The following is a 23,971-nucleotide window of genomic DNA, read 5'->3' as shown; positions in this document are numbered from 1 at the left end:
GCTGTGTTGAAAACAGTTTCTTTTGACATGTTATGATGAGAGGCTGCAGCTTCTGTCATATATTTTCCCTCCCCTCTTCTCTAGAGGGGCATGAAAATTGTGAATATGTTGTAGATAAGCCAAAATTCCCAGGTGCAGCTGCTGTGTGTGCATGGTGCGTGAGAGTGTGTGGGTGGACGCATGAGTGCATGAGTGCATGTGAGTGTCTGTGTGTGTGTGTGTGTGTGTGTGCTGACGGGCCCACTGCTGCAGCAAGCAGCGGCAGTTCATCTTTTATCAATCAGGGTTAATTACTCACAACATGTCAGGCCACAGCATTCCTAACAGTCCTCTCCTGCTGCGAGCTCAGAGCTGTGTGTCACAGCAGTCAGCCGTGCGGACAATATGGCGAATCAAAGCAGACCACATCAGAGTGTGTTTATGAAAACATGATTAACCCCCTCAGTCAGCACGGGCCAGAGTGTCACCCTCTCTGGGTACTACGCCACTTTGTACGGGAGACCACTGCTGACAGATGAGTGACAGCGGTAATGACATGATGTACAGCTGGTCTACTGAGTCCAGAATGGATTCCTACGGTATACTGTTTACAAAAAAAAGATCTAAACTAGCATGTAAAAAGTGGCTAAAACAACTTTTCACAGCAATTCTTTATACACAGACACAAACAGCTGTGACTTTTGCTGGATGAGCAATGAGCTGCACACTTCTTTTCAAATCGGTAGCCGATGTCTGACCCGCAGTATCATCGCTGCGCAGACTTTTATCTCTTGTGTGCACCTGTGTACAGTATCTGGTGAGTTTTTGAGGAATGTCCATTGAAAACAGGGGTGAGAAAAGATAGGTGGCCTTAATGAGGCTTTTAAAAGTGTCATTACACAACTTGAATGTTCAGCTGCTGACAGATGAGACGTTACTGATTGTTCCCAAAAGTCAACCACAAAATGAAATGACTTTTAGATCATTCTGACATGTTATCATAAGACATTATTAAAGATATCATCGGTAGGTTACGGGTGGCTTTTTTAACTTTAGCATGTGGCCAAGTAAAATAAAATCTGAACGAATGTCTAATATCGTATGTGAATTTAATTTAGTGAGCAGTTAAGATACAGAAATGATATGATATTCAAACACTTACGAACTACGCCAGAAACCACACAATCATTATCTTTTCTCTCAGATTCATTAAAACTGCTGCTTCATGGAATTATTCAATGCCAACTGCCATTTATGTACAATTCAACTTTGAGTACCAGAAACCACATGGACTACAGTTACCCTGTGAACAGTTAGGTAAAACGATACTGTAACTGTTTTAAAAAACATAAAATGACCTTTCATTATGGGAAACTGCAACCTTCAGAGTCTGGTCAGAAACAGTTTTAAGGAAACATCTAATTAATCTCAAAGCAATCACCTTTGTGAAAAAACGGAACTGATTTCCACACACTTGTGATGAAATTAGTCATGAAACTGCTCCGGAAAAGTGTCTTTAAAAGTGTGATCAAATCATTATACTATGGCATACTTTTTCCAGTCTTCTACCTTTGTGGGCAGCTGAGACCGTGAGTCCAGAACCTGGGTTTTGTTTTTAAACTCTACAACACACAGTCATCGATAACTTTGGAAGAGGGTTAATAAAAAGAACATGTGAGTGCTGAGTCTGTACAGGACACCCTCCACTTCAAACACTGATCCGGGGCCAAAAATGTGCGCCTCCATTCGAGTAATCATGAGCAGCTCTACAATACCTCACACAAAGTACAGCAATAACATCGCTAAGTCTCTTTGCATGTATGTCACGTAATGAGAAGCTGGCAGACAATGAGCTTCCTTCAAAGCGCAGTGATTAGAATATAAATGTAAGCCATTATGAGAAAGAATAGCCGAGGAGGAAAGATTTAGCTAAAAAAGAAACTTGGAAGTGTTCAATAAGCAGCCTGGCGTCTTCGCAGCACTCCCACACTCCCATTTATTCAATACTTAACATACGCTTGCCTTATAAGTAAGCAGAACATTTGAATGGTATCAAGCTGCAGAAGGGAACCACAGACCCACTGTGTGGAGGACACAGACCCCGTTCCTGTGTCTGAACCAGGACTCTGAGAGAAGTAAAAACTTAAGCAACTCTGAGGTCTGCTGGAAGTGTTTCTTCGGGGGCCTCTCCCTCACATAAACCACAGCAATTATCTTCCACAGCCCCAGGAATGTGCAGGAAGGGCTGCTCCCTGACCACTGCCGAGGTGAGAAGCACTCTGAGGTCTGGGTGCCAGCACCAACACAAGCCAACTGACTCTTACTTAGACATGAACCCCCCCCTTATCTATGAAAATCCATGAAATCAACTCATCAGCTTCCCTTCTACAAAACTGTTCACACCCCTTGCACTCGCCACTCTGCCCCCTTTGGTTTCATTTACAATTTGGAATTCATTAAAACTGGGTCAGCCAAACTGTCTGTCAGTGTGCAACATTTATTTTACCAGGACTTCGGGATAGGGGCCAAATCTCCATCCTATACAGTGCAACTTAGAGCCTGTTATCTTGTTATGCTCTGCTTTAGCTGGGAACAGCACTCAGGTCTGAAATGTGCCTCCCTGTGCCCACGTGAGCTGGACGTGCTTTACTGCAAAGTCCGGAAAATACTTTTATCATGTAGATTCTTGTTCATGTATGTCACTTTATTTATAGTAAATGATTTGAATTTCCAACACTGTCCGCACTGGATTCTGGGAGCATATGGGCAGACACACAGACAGGACTCAACACTGACCTGTGAATTCACAGTTTGGTCATTATTGACAGTGAGTCATCACATAAATGAAGGAATAATTTCGTCAAACAGAAACTATTTGGACCAGCCTGAGACATACATTTTTAATGTAATGTTTAATATAGGTTCAGACCTCATTATGCCACTTACTGAAGTAAACATTTAAGTAGAAATTGATTTTTTTGGCCACTTGGGGGCAGTTCAGCTAAACACAGCATTGGAATATTGAGTAGTTAATGGTAAACATGTTATATTAAATGCCTATTTACGCATCCAGCAGATCCGGAGAAACATTAGCATTAATTTTGAGTCTTGTTTCTGGCCATTAGACAAATTTAAGTCCAACATTCAGTCTCCTTTTCACTCTTTAGTCTCTCCTCTAAAACCTTTTGCTGCAAACAGTTGTCTACTGTAGTTGGAAACAAGGTTGATAGGAGCTGTGAGAGTGAAGCAAACCTGTAAAGTTACAGGCTGTAAAACCAAAACAATGTGCTGAAAGACTATATGAAGCACTGCAGAGACGAGGGGACTGCAGAGATGGGGGCAGATTTACCATGAAGAGCGTTAACAATACACATGTTAATTAACTAATTGTTAATTTAAAAATACTGATTAGTGGAGCATTATAAAGAACTGTCCTTTCTGATACTTTTCAGCCAAATTCAGAAAGTTCATTCAAAGTAAACAGTGGAAAATTAAAAGCTGACTGATTTCCTTGCGGTACTGACATTACTACATCCCTGCCTGTCATTCAGAGTCTGCCTGCCATAAAAAGTTTATTACTCAGGTCAATTAAACAGCTCTTACTCTATATAAACTGGATAAGACATGTTCATGGTTTACATTCTATTTGTTATTCAGCTAATCACCCAGACCATTAGAGCCAGACAAACTGCCTCTGCCAGACCAATTCCAGTCACCGAGCTGACTGCCAGACCTACATTGAGCCCCATACAGTAAAACAATAGGGGGATGCTTCCATTTTCAGTCCTGAATACATGTCTGCCAGTATTTGACACAATTTACTGTGGGCCTAAGCCCAAACACATTCCCTAAAGACAAACAAACAAACCTAATGGAACAATAGCATGAAGTAAGGCAGGGGAGCCTCTCCAGTATTTGGCTGAGCAAGCTCTACAGGCACTGCGGACCTGATGAACTACTGCAGTGCTGAGCAGAGCACAGTGAGTTGAGACGACTACAACACTGCAAGGAAAATAAAAAGGCTAAACCATGTACTATATTTTATACTTCTTCCGTATTTAAAATAGTGTAAAGCTGATGGATTAGAGGTCTGTACTGAGAAAATCATTTAAGGATAGTGAACAACTAGGAAATGGCCAACAGATGAGCTTTTCCCATCCCATCCAAGTGGGGAAGACTTTGGAGGAAAGCTACTACATGACATCCACCCACTTGTAAATTGAACTGAAAGATGAGCTGCGGTAAATTCTTACTGCTCTTAAGAGAGTAGGGGTGTGATTCGCTCTGGTTCTGGCCAGCCATATGCTGAATTCAGTCCCAAAAACTAGTCAGCTTGCAGGAATCAGCCGTAAAAACCCACTCGAACACTGAGGATTTCACTCAATCTGCCTGCGTGCTACATTACTGCGAAAGATTTATTTTTTTTCCAAATTATAGTTTATGTATCTCAGACAGCAAGGTCAGAGATGATAAAATAAGAGCTAGAGAAATGAACCAAATCAAACATTCTTATAATATAATTGGCTTTTACAATGAATTCTGTTACAGTAAAACTGCAGCACGGGGTTGTAATTCCACTGCTAGTGGGTTTGCTAAGCCTGAAAACATCTACAGATGAAGGGAGAAGAAAAAAGGGGAGGCAGAATATAGGTCAGGCAGGTGGGGTTGAATTGGGTTCAGATGCAAGCGGTCTGCTCATGTGAGGGGGATCTGACGGGGTCTGTGGGGGTCTGCGGGGTCTGCGGGGTCTGACACAGGGGGAGGACAGGGTGGGACATATCCGGTTAGGAACAAGGCTCTAAGCTTAACTAAAAACATGACAACGGGTGATGTTTTTCTATTCTGTTAGAAGCTGTTTGAACATTTTAAACTCAACTCGCAACTTTTAATTGTTAACATGTAGGTAAAGGGTGTTAAGACAGTATAAAAACAGTCTTTGGAGTATACAGTAGTGTATGTTTTAGTGCAGCACTGAGTATGTCAGTCCATTTGAAAGCTGGCGATTTAATTTAATAGAGAGAGGCCATGCTGGAGGCTGAGACTGAATGTTGCCAGTGGAGCAAAGACAGTTGAGAGGTTGTAGGCTGAAACCATGTGTGGCCCTCATTTCCTAAATTTCCTCCAACCAAAGGAAGTAATTTCTGTCTCAGACAGGTGAAGGCGAAATTTCTCAAAGGGACAAAACTTTGTAAGCAATGAAAATCATTTTTGGGATACTTTTACAATGAAGCAACCTGGCGAGTGACCTTTGGATCATAACATAACCTACACATTGAAAAGGAAGTGTGAATGAATTAACCTTTCAAAGTACAAGAGTGGTATCGTGCACGTGTGAGAGAATGTTTTTCGGATTGAAAAGCTTTGCACAAAGGGGCAGCAGGAGCGGTGTCTGGTTCTTAGAGTTGCAGGAGATCGGGTGGAAAACATGCACGTGTTCCCATGGGATCTCATTACAAACCAGGAGTTCAAGTTTCTATTGGTACGACAAGGGCATTCCTGGAGATCTCCTTCTCGCTGCAAACACAACACTCGTCCACATATGTGTGTCAGCAGTTCCTGTGTTTTCCCTCTCAAATATCCCTCATCCTAGAGGATTTAACAGGGCATTTGCTCAACTTCTCCTATGCATCATTCTTGCATGATCACACAAACAAGGAAGTTAATGCACCTATAATAAACGGTATATACATCGATACATTTGCAGAAAAAATCCTCTTAAGTCAGCCCAGACAGAATGGAAATGTTTATCCAGACGATGGGCCACAGTAAAGGTCTCCCCCCCTCTAGAACAGAGGACCTATAACACAGCCAGACAACACAATACACACTGTTTCCAATGACAGCTTCCAACACCACTGTTAAGACAACTGTGCAGTGCCTGGGTTTTCACTTAACGCTCAGCAAAATGGTCAAACCAGCAAGAGGAGAATGCAGTTACGCTCCGTTAAATAGTTAATGAACTTGGGTCAGAGTATTACACAAAACAATTATCCTGATTCTAAATTAAGAGAAATAAAATATCACTATGTCATGGTATACTGGAAATACTAGTGACATTATGAGGTCAGTCCATCCATCATATGTGACAGGATATCTGTTGATTATTATAAAGCAATGCTTACATGGCTGTATATTTTATAAAGGATTTAAATGTGAACTATCCCTACAGTGTTGGCTATGTCACAAGGTGAATGTGAGAGTGAATGAGTGAAATCAGCAGCTACTGTGTTTGTTTCTTGGCACACAAACTGCTGCACGGACGTATCACTTGACATTCTGCTTTGCTGATCTGTCACGCATAAAATGTAACGCCACTACACCGAGAAACACTACAGAGACCAACAACAATTTAAACAAAAGGGGTCTTGTGTTTCAGGTGCACTTGTAGCCTTGTGAAAAAGACTGCTGCCCACTAAAGTTACTGCTGCGTGTGACACTAAGGATTGAACTGAGCGCTGTATTGGGAGCTGTGTTCCAGGTCCCAGACAGTTTAAGAGGCAATGAAAACACTTGTCTAGAACATCTCCCTTTCTCATGGAGGGCCCTTTGCACAGCTCCCCACTGGAAACCAGGAAGTCAAGGTGCTTTAACTTATGGCATTATAACTGCTGTGTCATTAAAAACAGGAGCTCTCAAAAATGGTAGCAGCAGGGAGGGAGGGGTACACAGACAGGAAGAGAAAGGAAGAAAGGTTGAGATAAAAGCACAAAATGAAATATGGGCATGATTTATTTAACACAGTTATACTTTTGGACTGTTCACAGCACAACTCCCATTTCTGTGGTGGCTATAAATTCACAAATATAAGTTATAGCATGTAAGCTTATGTATATACAATATAATACGGCATGCAATGAGATATGACCTTCTGGGTATGAAGGGTATTTATGTAATGTTTAGGAATGTGTTTTTCAAAAATTGTATCCAACACTACTTTGAGAGGTTTAAAAAAGGCTGTTTTCCCTAAATTTCAATAGATCAAAAAGCTTCACTTCTAATTTGATTCTGCCGAGACTTAGAGATGGCAAGTGTTTAGTAAACAACAGTGTGCAGACAGAAATGTCATGGCCTTTAACAAGTGCAAACAGAGAAAGTGTTGCTAAAAACATAGCTTATGGTGAGGAATGTCAACAGTGAACATTTCAAAGCAGGGAATAATTGCTTCAAGTCGACTGTAATTGGTTTGTCTTTAATCTGCCCTCTCTCCGCCGCTCACATTTTACAGTTACCAATTAAACACAGTTGTTACTTTTGTTAGTGCTCTTTCTGTAAATACTACAAGTGGAACGATGATCCAGTAAAAACCTTGTTATTTGTTCTTCCACCTACTCTCCCAGTTTTGCTCATGATAATAAGTACCACAGGGATCTTTTTCTTACCACAGTGAAAAAAGTTGGAGCTTCGTGCAGGAACTTCTTTGACCTTTTGCACAGGCTGCTTGCTTTTTAGGGCTGCTGAAGCACTTACTGTGCTGTCAACAGCGATGTGTTACTGTGACAACCAATGAATTCGGTTATTTTTTTATGCTTTAAACAACGTAATAGAAAGTTTTGTAATACCGCATGGAATAAAAGCATAAACAAGGGGTGGACAAAATAAATAAAATAAGCAGAAATAGTCAGTCATCAGTAGTTCTATTTTCTGTCTATCTTTGGACCTCTGTACTGTAAATGTTCTAATGTGGGTTTCATGACTCAGTTAAAATAATTGATTATTAGAGGAAAAGTCAGTGGATCACCAAAGTCATTACAATTTATCCTCAAGGGAACTTGAATATCTGTAGCACCTCCAGTAGTAGTTCGATTTAACTCTGGACCACAAATGTGTGCCCCTGCTGGATGGCAGTTTTCTTAATTGGTGATTCATTATTTTGACTCGGAAAAAAGATTTCATCCATTTTCCACACTTTGAAAGTATCTTGAATATATACATGTATAAATGGTAATAAATACATTTTGAAAGAGAAATAACATTTTCAAACCCCCATCAGACCTCTGCAGTTTGTGAAAAAACATTCTTAACTACAAAAACATACAGTATGAGACCTCAGCTCAGCTTTTCACGTCATCAACCAAAGAGTTATGATTTCAAAGAACTATTTTAGAAAGATTATAAATGACACAGATGTTCTGTGTTAAATTAAACATAACGTCTGTGTTCATTCAATTTTCTGAGACAAACAACATGCAAATGGTTGTCTCAAAATGAAGAATGAATATCACTAATGAGCCCTTCATTACCTTTTTGGCTCCTGTGTGTTTGTAGCATTTCACCAGGGCCGAGTATATAAGGCTTACAGGAGTACCAGATGGCACAGGCACCTCTGAAAAAGTGACCTCACACCCTTTCCCACTGATAGGGTGATAAAGGCATACAAGCTCTCCCCTGGGCCAAAAACGCAAGCCTCCAAGGAACTGAGTCCAGGTCTGGAAGCCCTCCGAGCCAGGTGTGAGGGGCCCAGAGAGGGGCCTGACCCCAGCCAGGCAGACCCAGAAAATCCCCACATCACTGAGGGAGCACTAACTGGCCACAGACACCTCCAGGGCTTTGAGAAGGCGGAATGAAAAAGTGAGGAAAAAGAAAAAAGTGAGATGGTGTAGATTGCTGGGAGAGCTGCATGAACTACCATTTACAATGACGGCAATGTTCCAGAGAGCTAAGGCTGGGAACCTGTTCCTGTAAAATGCTTGCAGACTGGTGTGCACGTGTGCCTTTTTCATCTACAAAAAGACCCATAAGATTGATTTTTATTCTTGAAAGAGAGAGATTGTTTTGTCGGGAGATTTTTAATGCACACCAGACGGATGGGTTCAAGGCTGCATTCCTATTTCTTTTTTTTTCTTGTACTGGCCTCAACTTGAAAGACATTGCAGCAAAAAAAAAACCCACATTAGAAGTGATCAATGTCTGATACCAAAGCAATTACGGTTGTTGGTTCTCTCTCTGTTTCTCTCCCTCTATCTGCACGTGTGAAAATTTCAGGCATCTAATTTACTCCTCTCCTGGGAATCCTTATGACACGGCTCCTCTTGGAAGTCATCAACAGTAAAGCAGCCAGATCTGTATACATTTCTGACCTGTGCATCTGCGTACCAGCACATGCTCGACTTGTGTTCTCCCAACACATGGCTCAGGAGGGAGGGTGATCCGCTACAAGCCACATTTCCTCAGCTGGTCAGGAGAAATTAGGTCAGGAGTTGAAACAGGTTAAAGGGGCTTTTGGGAGAGTGGTAGTTTGGTTTAGTTTCTCATGGTGTTGTAGGGATACACGAGGGGAAATTGTATCTGCAGAGACGAAGCGATAAATAAGCACATGAAAGAATAAAGAGAGTTCCAAAGAAACGCACTGACACAGATGTTTTGTCAGAATTCTCTGGGAGGTTAAAGAAGGAAAAAAAAAAAAAAAAGGACAGCACAATATGGAGGAGTGAAAAGATATGAGAAGTGGTCCCATCATTCACAGCGCAATGACAGTAACAACTCTTACATGTGGTCAACTCTGCAGTTTCCAAAAGCCTGTCGTTCTCATCCTCTGCCTTGTTTTGGCCATTTACCCTGTGTGATTTATCTGCCTGAGTCAGAGACCAGGCCAAGTTCAGATGAAGAATTAAACATTCAAGTTCGGAGTAGTCCAGGCAGGGGTCGTGTTCATGTTTATAACTTGCCAAGGGGGGGGCAACATCGGTACTTTGTCACAGACATCCGCCCTTTTGCTCTTTGATTTTTTTCAATAACAGAAAAGGTCAACAATGAGTAGGTTGGAAAATTAGAGAGCAAGCATTTAGGAACATGCAGGATCTAACTGAATAAACATGAAGGGGGAGGTGACATCTGACTGAAATGTGCACTCAAATTATGAAGGTCAAGAACACTGTGACTCTTTTTAGCGAGGCTTAATGAAGAAATAACAAAAGGGGTGTCTGGACTATGCAACCGCAGTCTTAAATTAAACTTTTTTTTATCACAAAAGCTGGATCCAAGCTTATGGGTTTGTGTTTACAGTACATAAAACGATTATTAACTAATAAAGCCCTGACGTACTGGCTCGGGTCAATTAACAGAAGTGCAACCAATGTTCATGAAAAAATGAGAGAACCCACCAGGAAAAATGAACATGAGAGAAGAAAAAAAAAACAGAGGAGGGGAAATTAGTTTTATGATCTGCAATATCCTGCCAGAACTTTTATTGGCCACTTAAGCATGTGTGACCTGCCCCCTCACAGCAAGCTGTTAAATGGTAGTGACCTTGCAGCGAGTGTTATGAACCCCTCGGTCCTCTAGTATCCCCAAAACATGCTGCCCCTGCCCCTCCCTCGACCTGAACACATATGATCTTTCACCTTACCGACACGGGAAAGATAAATCACCCAGCTGCTCCACTTGGCCAAACTTCAACATTATCTGTGGCACACATTTTTAGTTTGTTTATATGCCTTAAGTGTGTGAGTGTGAGAAGGTCATCAAGCAGAATCATCAATTTACATGGCGTATGTAAACACATGTGGTTCTGGATAGGTTTATGGAAAGAAACGTGTTACAGGATTGATTAATAACATCCTCGATTAGCCCGCGTTGTAAATTGAGGTGTGAGAAAGTAGAGACGAAGGAAAGTGTGCTGTGAGTTTGTTTGATGAAAAGCTGCGCTGTTCTGCAGTGGACGTACCCCTGAGGATGTAATTCTGGTAGTTCTGGTCAGCTTCGGCTCCGACTTTTATCAAACACGTGAGTCCTTCTGCCACCACAAACTCGTGCACCAGGTCCTTATCATCCTGGAAAGAGGTCAAGGAGAAAGAGGAAAATATTCAAGAGCCATCACAGACAGAGCCAGGGACTATATTGTTTTATTATTTATTTATTTTTATTCAGATTGAGCTACTGCAAGTGCAATGAGTAATGCAATCTGCTTGCATTCAGAAGGATTCATGTTGATTTGGTATCCCACATTTTGTCCTTTGATGACAAAACCACCTGAATCTCTCACACCTGTCGATGACTCTACATGCACACTACACTACTGCAATGTAGAAAACTAATACTGACATCAGGCCAAGTGGACACGCTACTAGACAACAAGAATCATAAACATTCTTTACAACTGAAACCATGCACAGCCACTCATAGAGTAAAAAGTGAGCTATTCTAATCTATTCTGGGCCTGCATCTGGGTCTGTTGCTCTCTTTTCCATCTAACTGTCGGTTAACCCTCCCCCTCTATGGCCGACTGCCCACCAGGCCAGCCCAGCCCAGCCCAGTGTGTGAAGTATGACCAGACCTGAACACTCCACAGCTGCCACGAAGGCAGACTCTCAGCAGCACAACTCCGCCTCAAGAAAACAATGCTGTGTCCAAGTGTGAGTGTGCATGTGGGCACTGATGCATGGGTGCACTCTATAGTTCTTGCACTTTAATGTGTGTACATGCACGGGAATATTTAAAGCCCCGGAGCACAGCAGAAGATACTTCACATGCTGACGAATGCTGCATTTTTGGAAAATTCCTAACATCACACAAAATACAGTGGAGTTGTATAAAAAAGATATATTTTTACGGTTCTGGCAGAAGCAAAAAGAGAAATAATTACCTGAAAAATCTGCTTGAGGGAAAAGAGTGCTCTCCGTAGCTCTCGTCCAGTTGAGTTGTAGAGTTTTTCTGTATGGAGTCAGAAAAGGAGAGAGTGGAAAAATCAGCTGACAGTCACACATGTGGCATCTTTCTATGACGCTGTCATAAAATGAGTGAATAAAACAAAATGACATATGATTCAGAATCATTGTGATTGCTTTTAAAAAACAAAGTGTTTATCTACTATTGTTTTAGTGTATCATGTCAATGATGAACTGCGAATGCCTCCTTCAAAATCACTTCCTTGTGTCTACTTCATGCACATATCATTGGCAGCAATTATCCCAAGTAGCTAAATGTGAAAAATATCCTGCAAGAGCAATAGTGAGAGCAAAGGAACAGTAGGAGCAACTCAGAGCACATCTGTGGAGAGTTAGTGAACAGTGGATGTTTCCTGCTGACAAAGCCATATCTGTAGCTTACCAAAATACAAAGTCATGGCAGAAACTTGAGCCAATAGCCACCACAATGGCAAAGAAACAATACACCCATTAATCAGTTATGGAAACACCACAGTAATAAAAGTAATAAAGGAGACATTTGACGGCTGACAAATGCTTGTGATGGAGGCGAACATTTCCTGCAACTACTCTGACAATCCTTCACCCTGCATGCAGTCTGCCAGGGAGTGGCAGCATTGAGCACAATTCCTGCAGCTCACTCATCACTGCTGAGTGAACTCTCTCTGACTCAGCAAAACCTCCCTGTTAATGCTGCAGATACAGCAACATACAGCACAGTCCCGTCCAGTGCAGTGCCGTACAGCTTCTGCTTTTCTCTCAACATTGTCTTTTTATTCACCCATTGCTTTTTATTGTGTTGCAAAATGCCTCTTTTGTCGGTCTTTGCCTTTCTTGCTTTTAAGGCATGATGATATGTCTAATCAGTAAAGATCAGACAGGAGACTGTCATGCACACAAGTAGGCATGAAAACAGGGAGAGAGAGAGAGAGAGAGAGAGAGAGAGAGAGAGAGAGAGAGAGAGAGAGAGAGAGAGAGAGAGAGAGAACATACACTTCACATGCAGTGGCAGTAAGTATATAGAAGCCCACTGAGAATAAAATCATAAAGTCCAACCCCTCTGTGAAAAGGACAAAACAATTTCTGGACAGGGCATGTCAACACGTCAGTTATTAAAAAAGTAAATAAATGACAGTTTAATCAAACTTTGGTTTAAGTATCTGTATCATATTTCTGGGTTAGAACTTGCTGCCATGTTCCAGGAAATATCATTGCAGGGTAAGGTTGTCCATAGCAGTGTAACTCACACTTCATATTATTGGTATAATCCACTCTACTGCAGACAGACAAGACACTGGAGATGCATCTGTAATGCAGACAGCCTAGGACTGGGCCATATGTGGTTAAAAGGCTCCCATTTGATGAGGTTGCCCACTGAAATCCAACACGTCACAATTCAGTTCCAGCAGAGTTCCTTATCTTTAGAAGATGTCTTGTTTCTAATTTAGGATTCTAATGGTATTTGGTATGAGTAGAGCAGGGCTTTAGATGTTTTGCGCATTCAGTGCCGTAAATGGCTGAGATGCATGATGAGTAGATGAGTGTTGGGCTTTTACGGAAGAGTCCTGGCCAGTCACTGAACATCCACAAGAAATAAATCTCTACTGGTCCAGAGGTATTAAGAGGGGTGGTTGTGCAATGTTGGTGATTTGTGTCTTTATAAATAACAGGAAGGAAATGTGACCTGGCCTTTTCGGCCCCCCAGCTGCGGAACTCCCAGCCTGAGCACCTCAGGGGTTGCCAAGTCACCATCATCTTTTAAATCTCCTCTCAAAACCTGACACATCTTGTAGTTTATATATTTAGTCTGAGCTTCATACAGCTGGCACTAACTGAAGCCCATTATAATGATTCTCCCATGGACAAAGTAAGGGCTAAAGTTTGTGGTTGACTCCACATCACATAAAAAGGATCCAAACCTTTTTAACAACTGCACCCTCCCATGCAGGTCAAGGTAAGAGAACATCCATTGCCCTGTACCTCAGGAAGATGACTCATTTAGATTAGTGATGTCTAAACAAAGAAGCTCTCTGATCAGTAGAGCAGAGAGACAGAGGGTTACTCATCACACCTTAAGCTTACAAAGCAAACCTGATTTGTGGTCCTACTTAAAACCCAACTTTTGAATCAGTGTGCTCTTCTTCCTCTCAAATTCTTAATTGCACTTCCTCACAGACATTGAATGTTAATCAGTGAGTCAACAGATAAATTACACCCAGCACTGCTGACACACCAATGATGATTCTGCCCTGATCACAGCACTATGACAGTGATGCATGAGCACCTGGGCTGCCACTGGGTTCAAATAAATCCTAGGAGCATGTTTCGGTGTATGTGTCCATCAGCGAAAGCATGGCAGAGAAATTCTTCCACGCAGAGATCCAGTGCCATTCGCACAAAGGCTTGTGCTCCTCTACTTAGAACTGTAGTTTGGACCGCAATAAAACTGTCAGAAAGTTATTCCTTTCCGACACTAAATGAAGCCCATCTGCAGGAACAGACAGTTCCTTCCCTGTCCCTGTCCGCAGTTCACATACACCGATGAACCTCCAAGAGGCCCATCTCTAATGAGAAATAGCTCAGTGGAGATTAGTTCCATACCATTTGGCACAGATATGCACCCAAAAGTATGGGCCTTCTGCATTTCCCTATTGAGGAAAAGAACCTAGGCACTCATTTATTCAAAGGAAACACAGAAAACTCTCATAGTAGCATTCACCTGAAACAATCTGAAACTTTAAACTAAATAGATCACTACATTTGTCATGAATTTAATATTTAGCCTCGGCAAGCATAGGGCCAGAAGAACAAAGGAATATATGATGGATAACACATAGATTGGGCACTGCAAGACATTCTGAGCTCTGGATGATGCATCTTTCAATTCTGACTGGAGATAAGCCATAATACAGATAGATAGACCAAGTCTCCAGCATGAGAGCAACTTGGTTGCTTGACATACTTATTTAATGTCAATAGGAGTTAGCACTCAAGAGCCATGTACCCATGTTGCAAATTACTCTTCATACCACAAATCAAGACACCCTTAAAATTAAAACAATGGTGGGGTGCAGCTGAGGACAAGCAGCACATTTTTACTGCCATCTTTACTTTCCCCTTAGGCTTTTACTGACAAGAACCTGACAGTGGAATGACTCAACGGAGTGAAAGTGTTTTTTGATGCCTCATATTGATACGAAACAGAGCAGATGTTTTCTCCTCTTAAACTGCAATACACAGTCACGTTTTCACAGCTGGAATGGCCACAGGGATGTAATGGTCTCATAATTATAACAATCATAAAAAGTTGTAGCAGAGTTTCTATAATCATCTGGAATGTGCCCAACTACCCGGAGTAGGAGGGTGAAGAAAAACCTGCTGTGGGGCCTGATGAATTCAGACAGGTCAGGACTTTATGGATGCTTGTGCTACTGCTGAGGGGACAACTTTTAGAAGCAAATCTGTCTTGAGCTGCTCTCGACACCTTCTGATTCTCTGTCAGTGCCAGCACATTCCTGTAATGCTGTTTCGCGTGAGTCATGAGTCACTTTTTATTTATCTCTGCATGCCAATCTCAACCCAGGACCAGTCCCCAGCACTCACTGCTGGACAGCTAACAAATTATCAAAATTTGTTTGCCAATAAAGCCATTAACCTTGCTCATTTTCCATCTGCAAAAAATGTCTAACATGCTCATACTCATCTGTTCACATGTCTGTTTTTCCAGAAAGTGCCATAAAATGAAAGGGATGACTACCACGGCTCATGCTTCACGCAGCAGGCGGAACACATAAACCACATCCAAAGCACAGCCAGGAAACCCACAAAGACCCCACTGGGCAGAACAACCCTACGCACATCGCTGTAAATTAAACTGTGTTTGCCTTCAGGAGTGGAGCTGTCAGACAAGAAGCTGAAGCGGAAGATCCCTTGCATCGCATTGATGATAGTATATAAAACTGTCTCAACAATGCTCAATCATATCAACAGCTTTCATGTGGGATGCAGAGAAGAATACAGTATGGGAACATTTCCTACCAGGCTAGGAGGAAAAATCAAAAAATGATTCAGCAAAAAAAGCTGAATAATATTTACGTATTCAACTTCCAGTATGTCATCGCCCACTTAACCAACCCTGTGTTTGCTACTGCTGTAACTAGCAAGCTAGCATAAGTAAAAACCGCATTTTCTCTCACCCCATCACTCCCACATGCATGGTCAAAGCTCAGCACAGAGTACAATGGGGATTGATCATAGTTAACTTCCCTCCCTGGAGAGAACTTTATAGCCTACAGGTGGATTCTGGGTTGGATGCAGGGCTTATAAAACCTGAATGAGTAGTGGCGGTGTTGCAGTGGTGTTTACAAGCAGCAGAAGCATTGGGAGAAGACAATAGTAGAGAATTGTCAGCTTAAATAGACTTATAGCCAAGGGTATATTACATGCAGGCTGCAGTAAAATTTGTTAATGTAGCAGTGCAGCTCAAGTTGTTTGCCTGAACTGTATTGCATCAGTTCACATGGGAGAATCCCAGTAAAGGCAAAGAACAAATAAACTACAATTTGCATTAATCAAATGGCAGGAAATGTACTGGAATGAAGGTCAGTTTGTGCTGCAAAGTTCTGCTCAAAACTGGACTTTAAGAGTGGACTTCAGTCCCAAGCCAGTGCCCTGCCCATGTCTGCATTTAGCCCCGTCTCAGAGAGGCCGGAGCCCGTTCCACTGGTCAGTAAAAGGCCACAGACTCTGTGAGAGGTGACGGCGGTCAGACTGAGCTCAGGCAAACTGTAGCCATCTGGGAGACCACAGTCTTGTGTGAGCCAGCGTCGCCACATCACTGCCTACCATGTGTAAGGATAAAGGGACCCATCTTTCATTTTTGTCCCCTAGTATTTTCATGAGAAACCCTTGAGTTTACAGTATGTGTAATGGCCCTCTGCAGTCACGAAGAGTCACAGCAGCACAACAATATCAACAGTGCTTCCTTCTCATTTTTTCCTTTTCTCCTTTCTCACTCTGTAAAGGAAACCTCCTGGTCCAAAATTTATGAAGAGAAAACACAAGTAATTAAGGTGGAAGACCTCCCAACATGTGTATCGGCTTGTAACATGCTACTTTGTGGACTGGGGTTTCTTCTGCTCTTTTTTATCCCTTTCTCACTGAACAAAAACATAGGGTGAATGATGGGTCAATAAAAGCAGATTATAGCACTCAGGTGGAAATCATTAAGCGGGAATGCAGGTAGGAATGAGATCACTTTCAGCGTGTTTGGGTTTTGAGTGCAACTGAAAAGGGGATCAAGACAATTATATGGGTAGTGTGTGTGTGTGTGTGTGTGTGTGTGTGTGTGTGTGTGTGTGTGTGTGTGTGTGTGTGTGTGTGTGTGTGTGTGTGTGGGGGGTGTGTGGGTGTACATGCACCACATGTTTAACACAGTACAGTCACACAGGGAGTTTACAAAGTGCACAGAAGAATAAAGACATTAATTAATTTGTTCCTGTTGCCTGGAGTTTATTCAAATGCTTTGGAAGTTGTGATGGAAGACATATGGAGATGATGATTTAGATGAAAGAAAACCGAGTCAGGCCACACAGACTAAAGAAGCCTCTGTCATTGGGGAACAGGCCTCACCGGGAGGCCTGGATGCACCCACGGGGCGAAAAAGTCTCTTAGCAGATGCACAGCTAAAGTTGATCCAAATCATCAGAATAATTCATAAATTTGGGTTAATCTAGTGACAAGAAAAGAGTTAACATACAGTGCAGGACTGTAAAAAAAAAACCTAAATGTGTGCTGACTTGGTGTGTGTTTTGCTATCATTAATATAGATAATTGCTACATAAGTAGCTTTTATGTAAGATCATCTTGCAAGGCTCACAATAAAATATGTCTGGACACATGTTCTTTCAACTATGTTAATGACAGGGACATGCAAATAAACCACGCTAATTCTTTTTCATTTGATTTCCCTCACGGATGTTGTACCTGGACTTCCTCTGCACGTGCGGGAGACCTCGGTGTCTAAATTCTCACGGGAGCAGTGAGGAGATCGGGTTTCCAGGCTGCGACACTCTATCCCGGCGGATACATTTGATACCAAGGCATACCACAGCTTAGTTCCAATAAACACAAAACCCGGCCTACAGAGCTCAACGGCACTTATTGTCCCTCGATGGAAATGGGGAAATTGGATTGTTGTGTTTATTGATGTGTTTAAATAAGACTTTGAGTGAAAGTTTATGTTTTTGTCAGTCACAGTAATTCTTCTGGAAGGCAGCAGTGGCATTTGTCTTTTAGCTTGGAGCAGTTAAGTAACTTTGGAGCAAAATCCTACTGTTTGGCCTCTTACATTTTTTCATTAGTCTTGAGAGATGGTTGAACATGTTCTGCAGAACACTTAAAGGGAATCGCAGGCTAATTATTTCCTGGTAAGTCTCTTCAATAAACTGTACGTTAACCAGCCGTCAAGATCCTATCTGACGTTGTCAAAGAGAAACAGTAGAGGGAAGCGAGGGTGGAATCTGCAGAATTCCAGATGAGGAGAAAGACATGACAGCAAGGCCAATGTGAGGACAGACAAATCTTTCATTAGAACCTGCCTGTCTAATGAGTCATTCCTTAGCTACCAGGTGGGGTGACCCTCACTACAACCTCCTCCCAGTAAATAACCCCTTTTCTTTTCTTTCCCTCAGCTTTTTTTTTTTTTGCAGCCCACTGCCCCCTTTCACCTCCTCAGCAGGGTTTCCCCACATTTGCCACCACTGACACAGATAGGTAGCAGAGCGGAGAGCAGAGTAAAGGCATGGAACTCATTCAGCAGACCAGACAAAAGCCTGACACAGATATAAACTAGGGGATCCACAACTGAAGTGGGTCCGGTTGGGGGTGGTGACATGGACAGCTGTACCACAGTTAAAGCAAGCCACCGTACAGTTATGGGAATTGCTGACAGAGGTGAAGCTGGTCATTAGTATTATTTCTGTGACTCTGTTGGTCAATGCTCCTTTAATAATCTCTGTATATAAAGCTGGAAGGAGGTTGGGTCAAGGCCTTTCCCCATGTGTTGCTTGGCAGCTGCTTCAGCCAAACAGCTTTTCTTACTGCAGTAAAAAACAGCCATGTGCATATAGATGCAGGACCAGATGCTTAAAGAGTAAGATTTAAAATCTCAGTCCATACAGTATATTCTACGACTATCACATGTGCACACATGCTGTAGTCCTTTTTTTATTTGGGGAATTTTATCTTCTTACTCATAAAAGACAGGTCCACAAAGCCAAGTGCTTTTCTCAATTTAGACTTTATGATCCTTGAAATCAAAAACGTTTCATTTCATGTACTTGCAATTAAATGAAAATCTTAAATGTTTTTTTTTTTTGTCTTCTTAAAGTAGGTTGGAAAATAGGCTTAACAATGACCTCAGTGACTCTCCACTAACCTACTTGATTCCCCTCTTCCTTCCTCACCCCTCTTGGCTGTCTCTCTGCCTCTGACTTACTCTGCTCCCTCTTATTCTTAACAACCTGACACGTGGGGAAAAGCACCAGTGCAAACTCTGTCCAATAAACACAGTTGTGCTGAGACCACATCTATTTCAGACTCTGCTCTAGGAATAGGAAGCTGACCGATGTGGAAGCACACACATCTGTGACAGTACACCATCTCATTTCCATACCGGCCACATTGTGACTGTGCTTAATGGAAAAGAAATGGAAAAAAGCTCTCCCTTCCTACAGTCTTTCTGTCAAAACACCTGGTTTGTGCATAAGTGGGACCCACCGTGGCCTCGCTCAAATTCCTTTTTTGTTTTTTTTGCTAGGGTAAAATGTGTTTCTTCCTGTTTTCTCAATGAGGAAGAGGAGGACCTTTGGCACCTGTCTGTCAGTGGCTTAGGTAAAGACACAGTCTAGTTAACCTGACATCCAGTCTAATAAGAGCAGCCCCCTGTCGTGTGTGTCATGCTCACAACCCATAATGACCCATGGTAATTACTTCCACCAGTCAGACAGATGGACACTCTTGACAGAGAAGAGAGACAGTCTGATCTTTAGAATATACAAAGCGTAACTGTCCAGTGAAAACCATGGAGCTTTTTAACTTTCCAAATAATTTGAATGATTAAGTTGCTTTACAGCTTGAGAAACTTTTCCTACCCCCATTTCACCATCTAAAAACCCACTGGACATTGTCACAAATCTGAAAACAGGGCTGTCTTTCTTAGCCCATTAAAAAATGACTTTTAGGAGATACATGGTTTTCACAAAACAACAAAAAGCAATGTATAAATACATGACAGGAGACAAAATGCAAAGCACTAGGCATTAGACCCATTATTTACTACATACTGAAAGCACATGTGAGCTTTCTTAACTTTCTACTGAATAAGATGAAGCTTGGACTAAAAACCTGCAAGAGCAGGACTCTTGTTTATATGAGAAAAACCTGCGTAAGTGAAGCAGGGGATTGTACAAGTATGGACAATCCTCACAGAGTAATGACGACCAAGCTTTCTTTCTCTCACATACATATCTTCAAACACTACTCATTTCTTGGCTGTGTGTGAAGTTTATGCCATGATCTTTGATCCAGATCCACAATCAGACTGGCATAGATACAGTACGTTCATCAAACAAGCTAGTGCATGAGTTTGTTTTTATAGTCTTTCCCTTTTTGGGTCTGGCCTTCAAAGTGTTCTTGAAATGATTTCTAATGAATCCATGGAGGACAAACAAGGATGAATGAGCTTTATCGAAATGTTGTCCAGCTTTAAAAGATATGGGTGGACATAATATGGGACACAAGTTATTCTCTGTAGTGATCTGTGAGCATAGGCATCTGTTAGCATGGCTAGCCTGGTTTTGCATGAGTTCCCTGTCATGTCAGATTGTTGCAGCTTGGCACTGGCTTTGCTATGCTAAGCTGGGTGTGAAGTGTGATCTAACTGTTGACAGGTGGCAGAGCCCTGGGAAGGGTCAAGTCAGCACTATTATTGACAATCAAAGAGGCAAGATAAAATGGACTTTGATGAAAAGCATACGTAATTAGAAAGGCATGATATTTGTGCTTATGGTAGCCTTGGATCTGTAAATATTAAACACCCATTACAGTCCAATCCAAATTGTTTAAAATGTATAATAAATGCACAAAAACTTGCTATGGATCAGAGGGCACCGAATTGTCGAGGACGTGTTTTGTTTGGATAGATACTACTTTATTCTGAGGTGTCAATGAAATGAATATAATCCATGTTTGGCTCAGACAGTCAAACGACTGAAAGACCTGTTTTGTCCTCTGGGGCCAACCTGTTTGCCCAACTGGAACAAATTCACAATCAACATGACCGACTGCTTTCACTTCCAAATCCTACTTAACAATGCCAAATGACTGATGTGTTTGCTGTTGTATTCCTGCATGGATCATATCAGAAATCTCCCACTCATGTTAGCGCTTGGCTGATACTGATTTAATATTTACTTGGCTTGCCAAATAAATACACTCAGCAACCTCCTATTGGCATAATAAAAATGTTTTTGCTGACTGACTTGTACAAACTGATGGTGGATATTAGACAAGCACTTTCACTCAACATGTACTTAAACTCCTGGCTTTAAAAAGTGATCTCTACAGCAGATTAGAGCTACATTTTGGCACCTCAATATGACACACTAATGCGGTCACAGTGGGGCACTTTAAACCTTTAGCCCAAATCAAAAAGAAAACAAGGCTGGTTTCTGTTTATTATACAGTGCTAAGAAAAATTGAGTGATATCTCAAATATTAAAGCATGTAATCCTCCCTGTCACCTTGTTGAGAAGGGTCAACTGTCATTTTTCTCCAGTGTCACTGGGCCTCATGCACCCCTGACATATTTGGACTGGTCTGAGTAAATACGGTACAACAGTACGCTGGGATCGCTGTACCACACCGGGCCTGTCTCTGAGAGGAGAGGAAAGGTAACTGCAGCTCAAATCCATCAAACTCTGACACACTCACACACACAGTATACATGAATCCATATCATGATGAAAGGAGATACAGAGCAACTCAACAAAAATGAGATAAAACTCAATAATAATGCTTTGATAGATATGAGTGCCCTATGTGATCTCATGTTACCCAGGGAAAATCAACCAGAGATGGGCCAGTATATTGAAGTAGGCTCGTTGTCTACATTTTTCAGCAATATGCTGGGCCTCTTCCTCATCATTCATCTGTCACATGAGAGGGAATCTACTGCATTTTCCAGAAAGTGCAGCGCAAATGTGTAGAGGAAATCAAGGCCTTTCTACCATGCATAATCCTTAATGACTTAATTTAATCACGACCTGCATTGTTGGGTTCGTTTTTAAGTTATGTTGACAAAAAACTGTTGAGAGTAAATGTCACAAGTAGGCACAAGTTTCTTAAATTAACTTATCTTTGAGTCACAGAATATTTTCTACAACTAGCAAACCTAATTTCTCTTGGTTAAAAAAAAAAAAAAGGAAAAACCTGAACTGAAAAAGAACAGTAAAACCATCTGCTACTGCAGATCATAGCTACATTTAAAAACAAAAGACAGAGTTTTGGTGCGTTATTTCTGTTTCAGTTTGACAACCTGACCGATGTCTTCCCAGAATGCCTAAATATACATGCTTGAAAACGAAATAAGCCCTATATATTCAGCAGAAAACAAAGGGGAAATTTACTGCCTTAATGAAAAGTGAGATGGGAGAAATTCTGCTTTACCAGCAACTGCTGCCCACTTTTAAGTGAGACATACCTGGCTTTCAGCAAACATGCCCTAGCAATATGAATCACACTAAGAGATTTTTGAAAACCACCATTAGGAGCCAGTCATGCATCCCTATACCATGACAGTGTCAAGGTGGAGAGGGATTGGCTGGCACACATACAACACCCTCAGTTTCTGATAGGATAAAAGGGCGTTTTGGCTCGCAGCACTACAGAGGATCAGCCGTCTTTTGGCAAGAAAGAATGTTAAGTGTTCTCTTACCTTATTTAGCCAAAGCCAGTCGTCATATCACAGAGCGTGCAATGGAAAAAAGGGAGAGATAGAGCCAAGATTATGATACAAAGCTATAAAAAAAACCATGTCAACAAAATGTACCTTAAAGTAATGAAAAGATATTTGTGGTATGAGGATGACAAGAGGTGTGCCCAGCACAACACACATTATTTAGGGAGGAACCACATGCCATGGGATAAGAGAGTCTCCACAACAATTATTTTGTCAGAGAAAGAACTCCAGTGAGTGGGGGAGTTATTCAAAGACTAATTCCAGATTAATGTAATCTGCTACTAAGTGCATGAATCTGAATCTGACATTGTAAAATGTGACAAGACACAGAATGAGTGGTTTAGCTTGGCCACTAATGATATATTAGATTAGATTTCAACACTAATGGCTAAAACAGCTTTGCTCACACTACTGACACACTACTGACATACTGTTTATTATCTTATTACTGTATTTGTCCATTCCAGGATGATAGAGGTAAGAAATGTATTATAATGAAAGAGAAATAAAGCCTTGACAGGAAAAAGACATTTATTTTATCTAGTATCAGCAACTTAGTCATACATTGGTTCTGGTTTATGACAGATCTGTGTAAAGTGTATGTCTTTACTATCCGAACCCCTAGAGGTCTCTGTCTGGTATTTTATTCCAAGCTATACTGTGTGTGCATGAGAATTACAGTTAACAGGTTTAACTATCCCAACAAGACGGGAGGCCGGTGTAATAAAGCCGTAGAAACAAAAGGACCTTGCTCTCTGCACAGCAGGGGGTAAGATTTACGCATGACTGGATCTACATCTATAGACACAGAAATGTGAACAAAAGCTCTTGCATAACTTTGGTCAATGTGATGACATTGTGGTGTTGGTATTTCAACCCCTTCCCCCCAAAAAAGTAGAGCCCAAAATATTGACTCGCTAATATTGTCTCATCACAGATTCAGTGTATCAGTATCTGCATATATACAGGGTGGCAAATATACAAATGCAGTACATAAATGCAGTATAGACCCTTACTGTTGCGATAGTTAAACCTGTCTTAAGTTAAATAAAAGTTAAAGTTAAATAGAATATGCTATGTGCTTTGATTTACTGTCATTTCCAATCATTTGTCACTGCCAATTAGGTTTAATATACTTTTTGAGATTCTTCTTAACCGTCCCTTTTCCCCAAACTGGCCGCATTGTATTGTTGTATTCATAGTGATTATTCCCAGAACAAATTCACTGAACAACAATCGTTTAACAAAAAAATAACTTGGCTCAAGTAACCAACAAAATCTGCCTGGTTTGCTATGGTGCATGACCACACATACCTTTGCAGTATGGTTT

At 41.5% G+C, this 23,971-nt stretch overlaps 1 protein-coding gene across 6 annotated transcripts in view; it reads right to left on the bottom strand.

Moving 5' to 3' along the window:
• The window catches only part of fhod3b (formin homology 2 domain containing 3b), an 83,917-nt gene that overhangs the window by 22,978 nt on the left and 36,968 nt on the right, over positions 1-23,971 (bottom strand). For all 6 annotated transcript variants that reach the window (XM_051407803.1, XM_051407804.1, XM_051407806.1 and 3 more), the window contains exons 4-5: positions 11,561-11,628; positions 10,643-10,748 (exon numbers count right to left, since the gene is read on the bottom strand). In XM_051407803.1, the coding sequence (XP_051263763.1) occupies positions 10,643-10,748; positions 11,561-11,628 (174 nt within the window). The remainder of the gene's footprint in view (positions 1-10,642; positions 10,749-11,560; positions 11,629-23,971) is intronic.

This window comes from Dicentrarchus labrax, unplaced genomic scaffold, assembly GCF_905237075.1.
Source record: "Dicentrarchus labrax unplaced genomic scaffold, dlabrax2021, whole genome shotgun sequence".
Classification (NCBI taxonomy): Eukaryota; Metazoa; Chordata; class Actinopteri; family Moronidae; genus Dicentrarchus; species Dicentrarchus labrax.
Note: the sequence above shows the minus strand (reverse complement) of the source record. Positions and strands in the feature narration are given on the sequence as shown.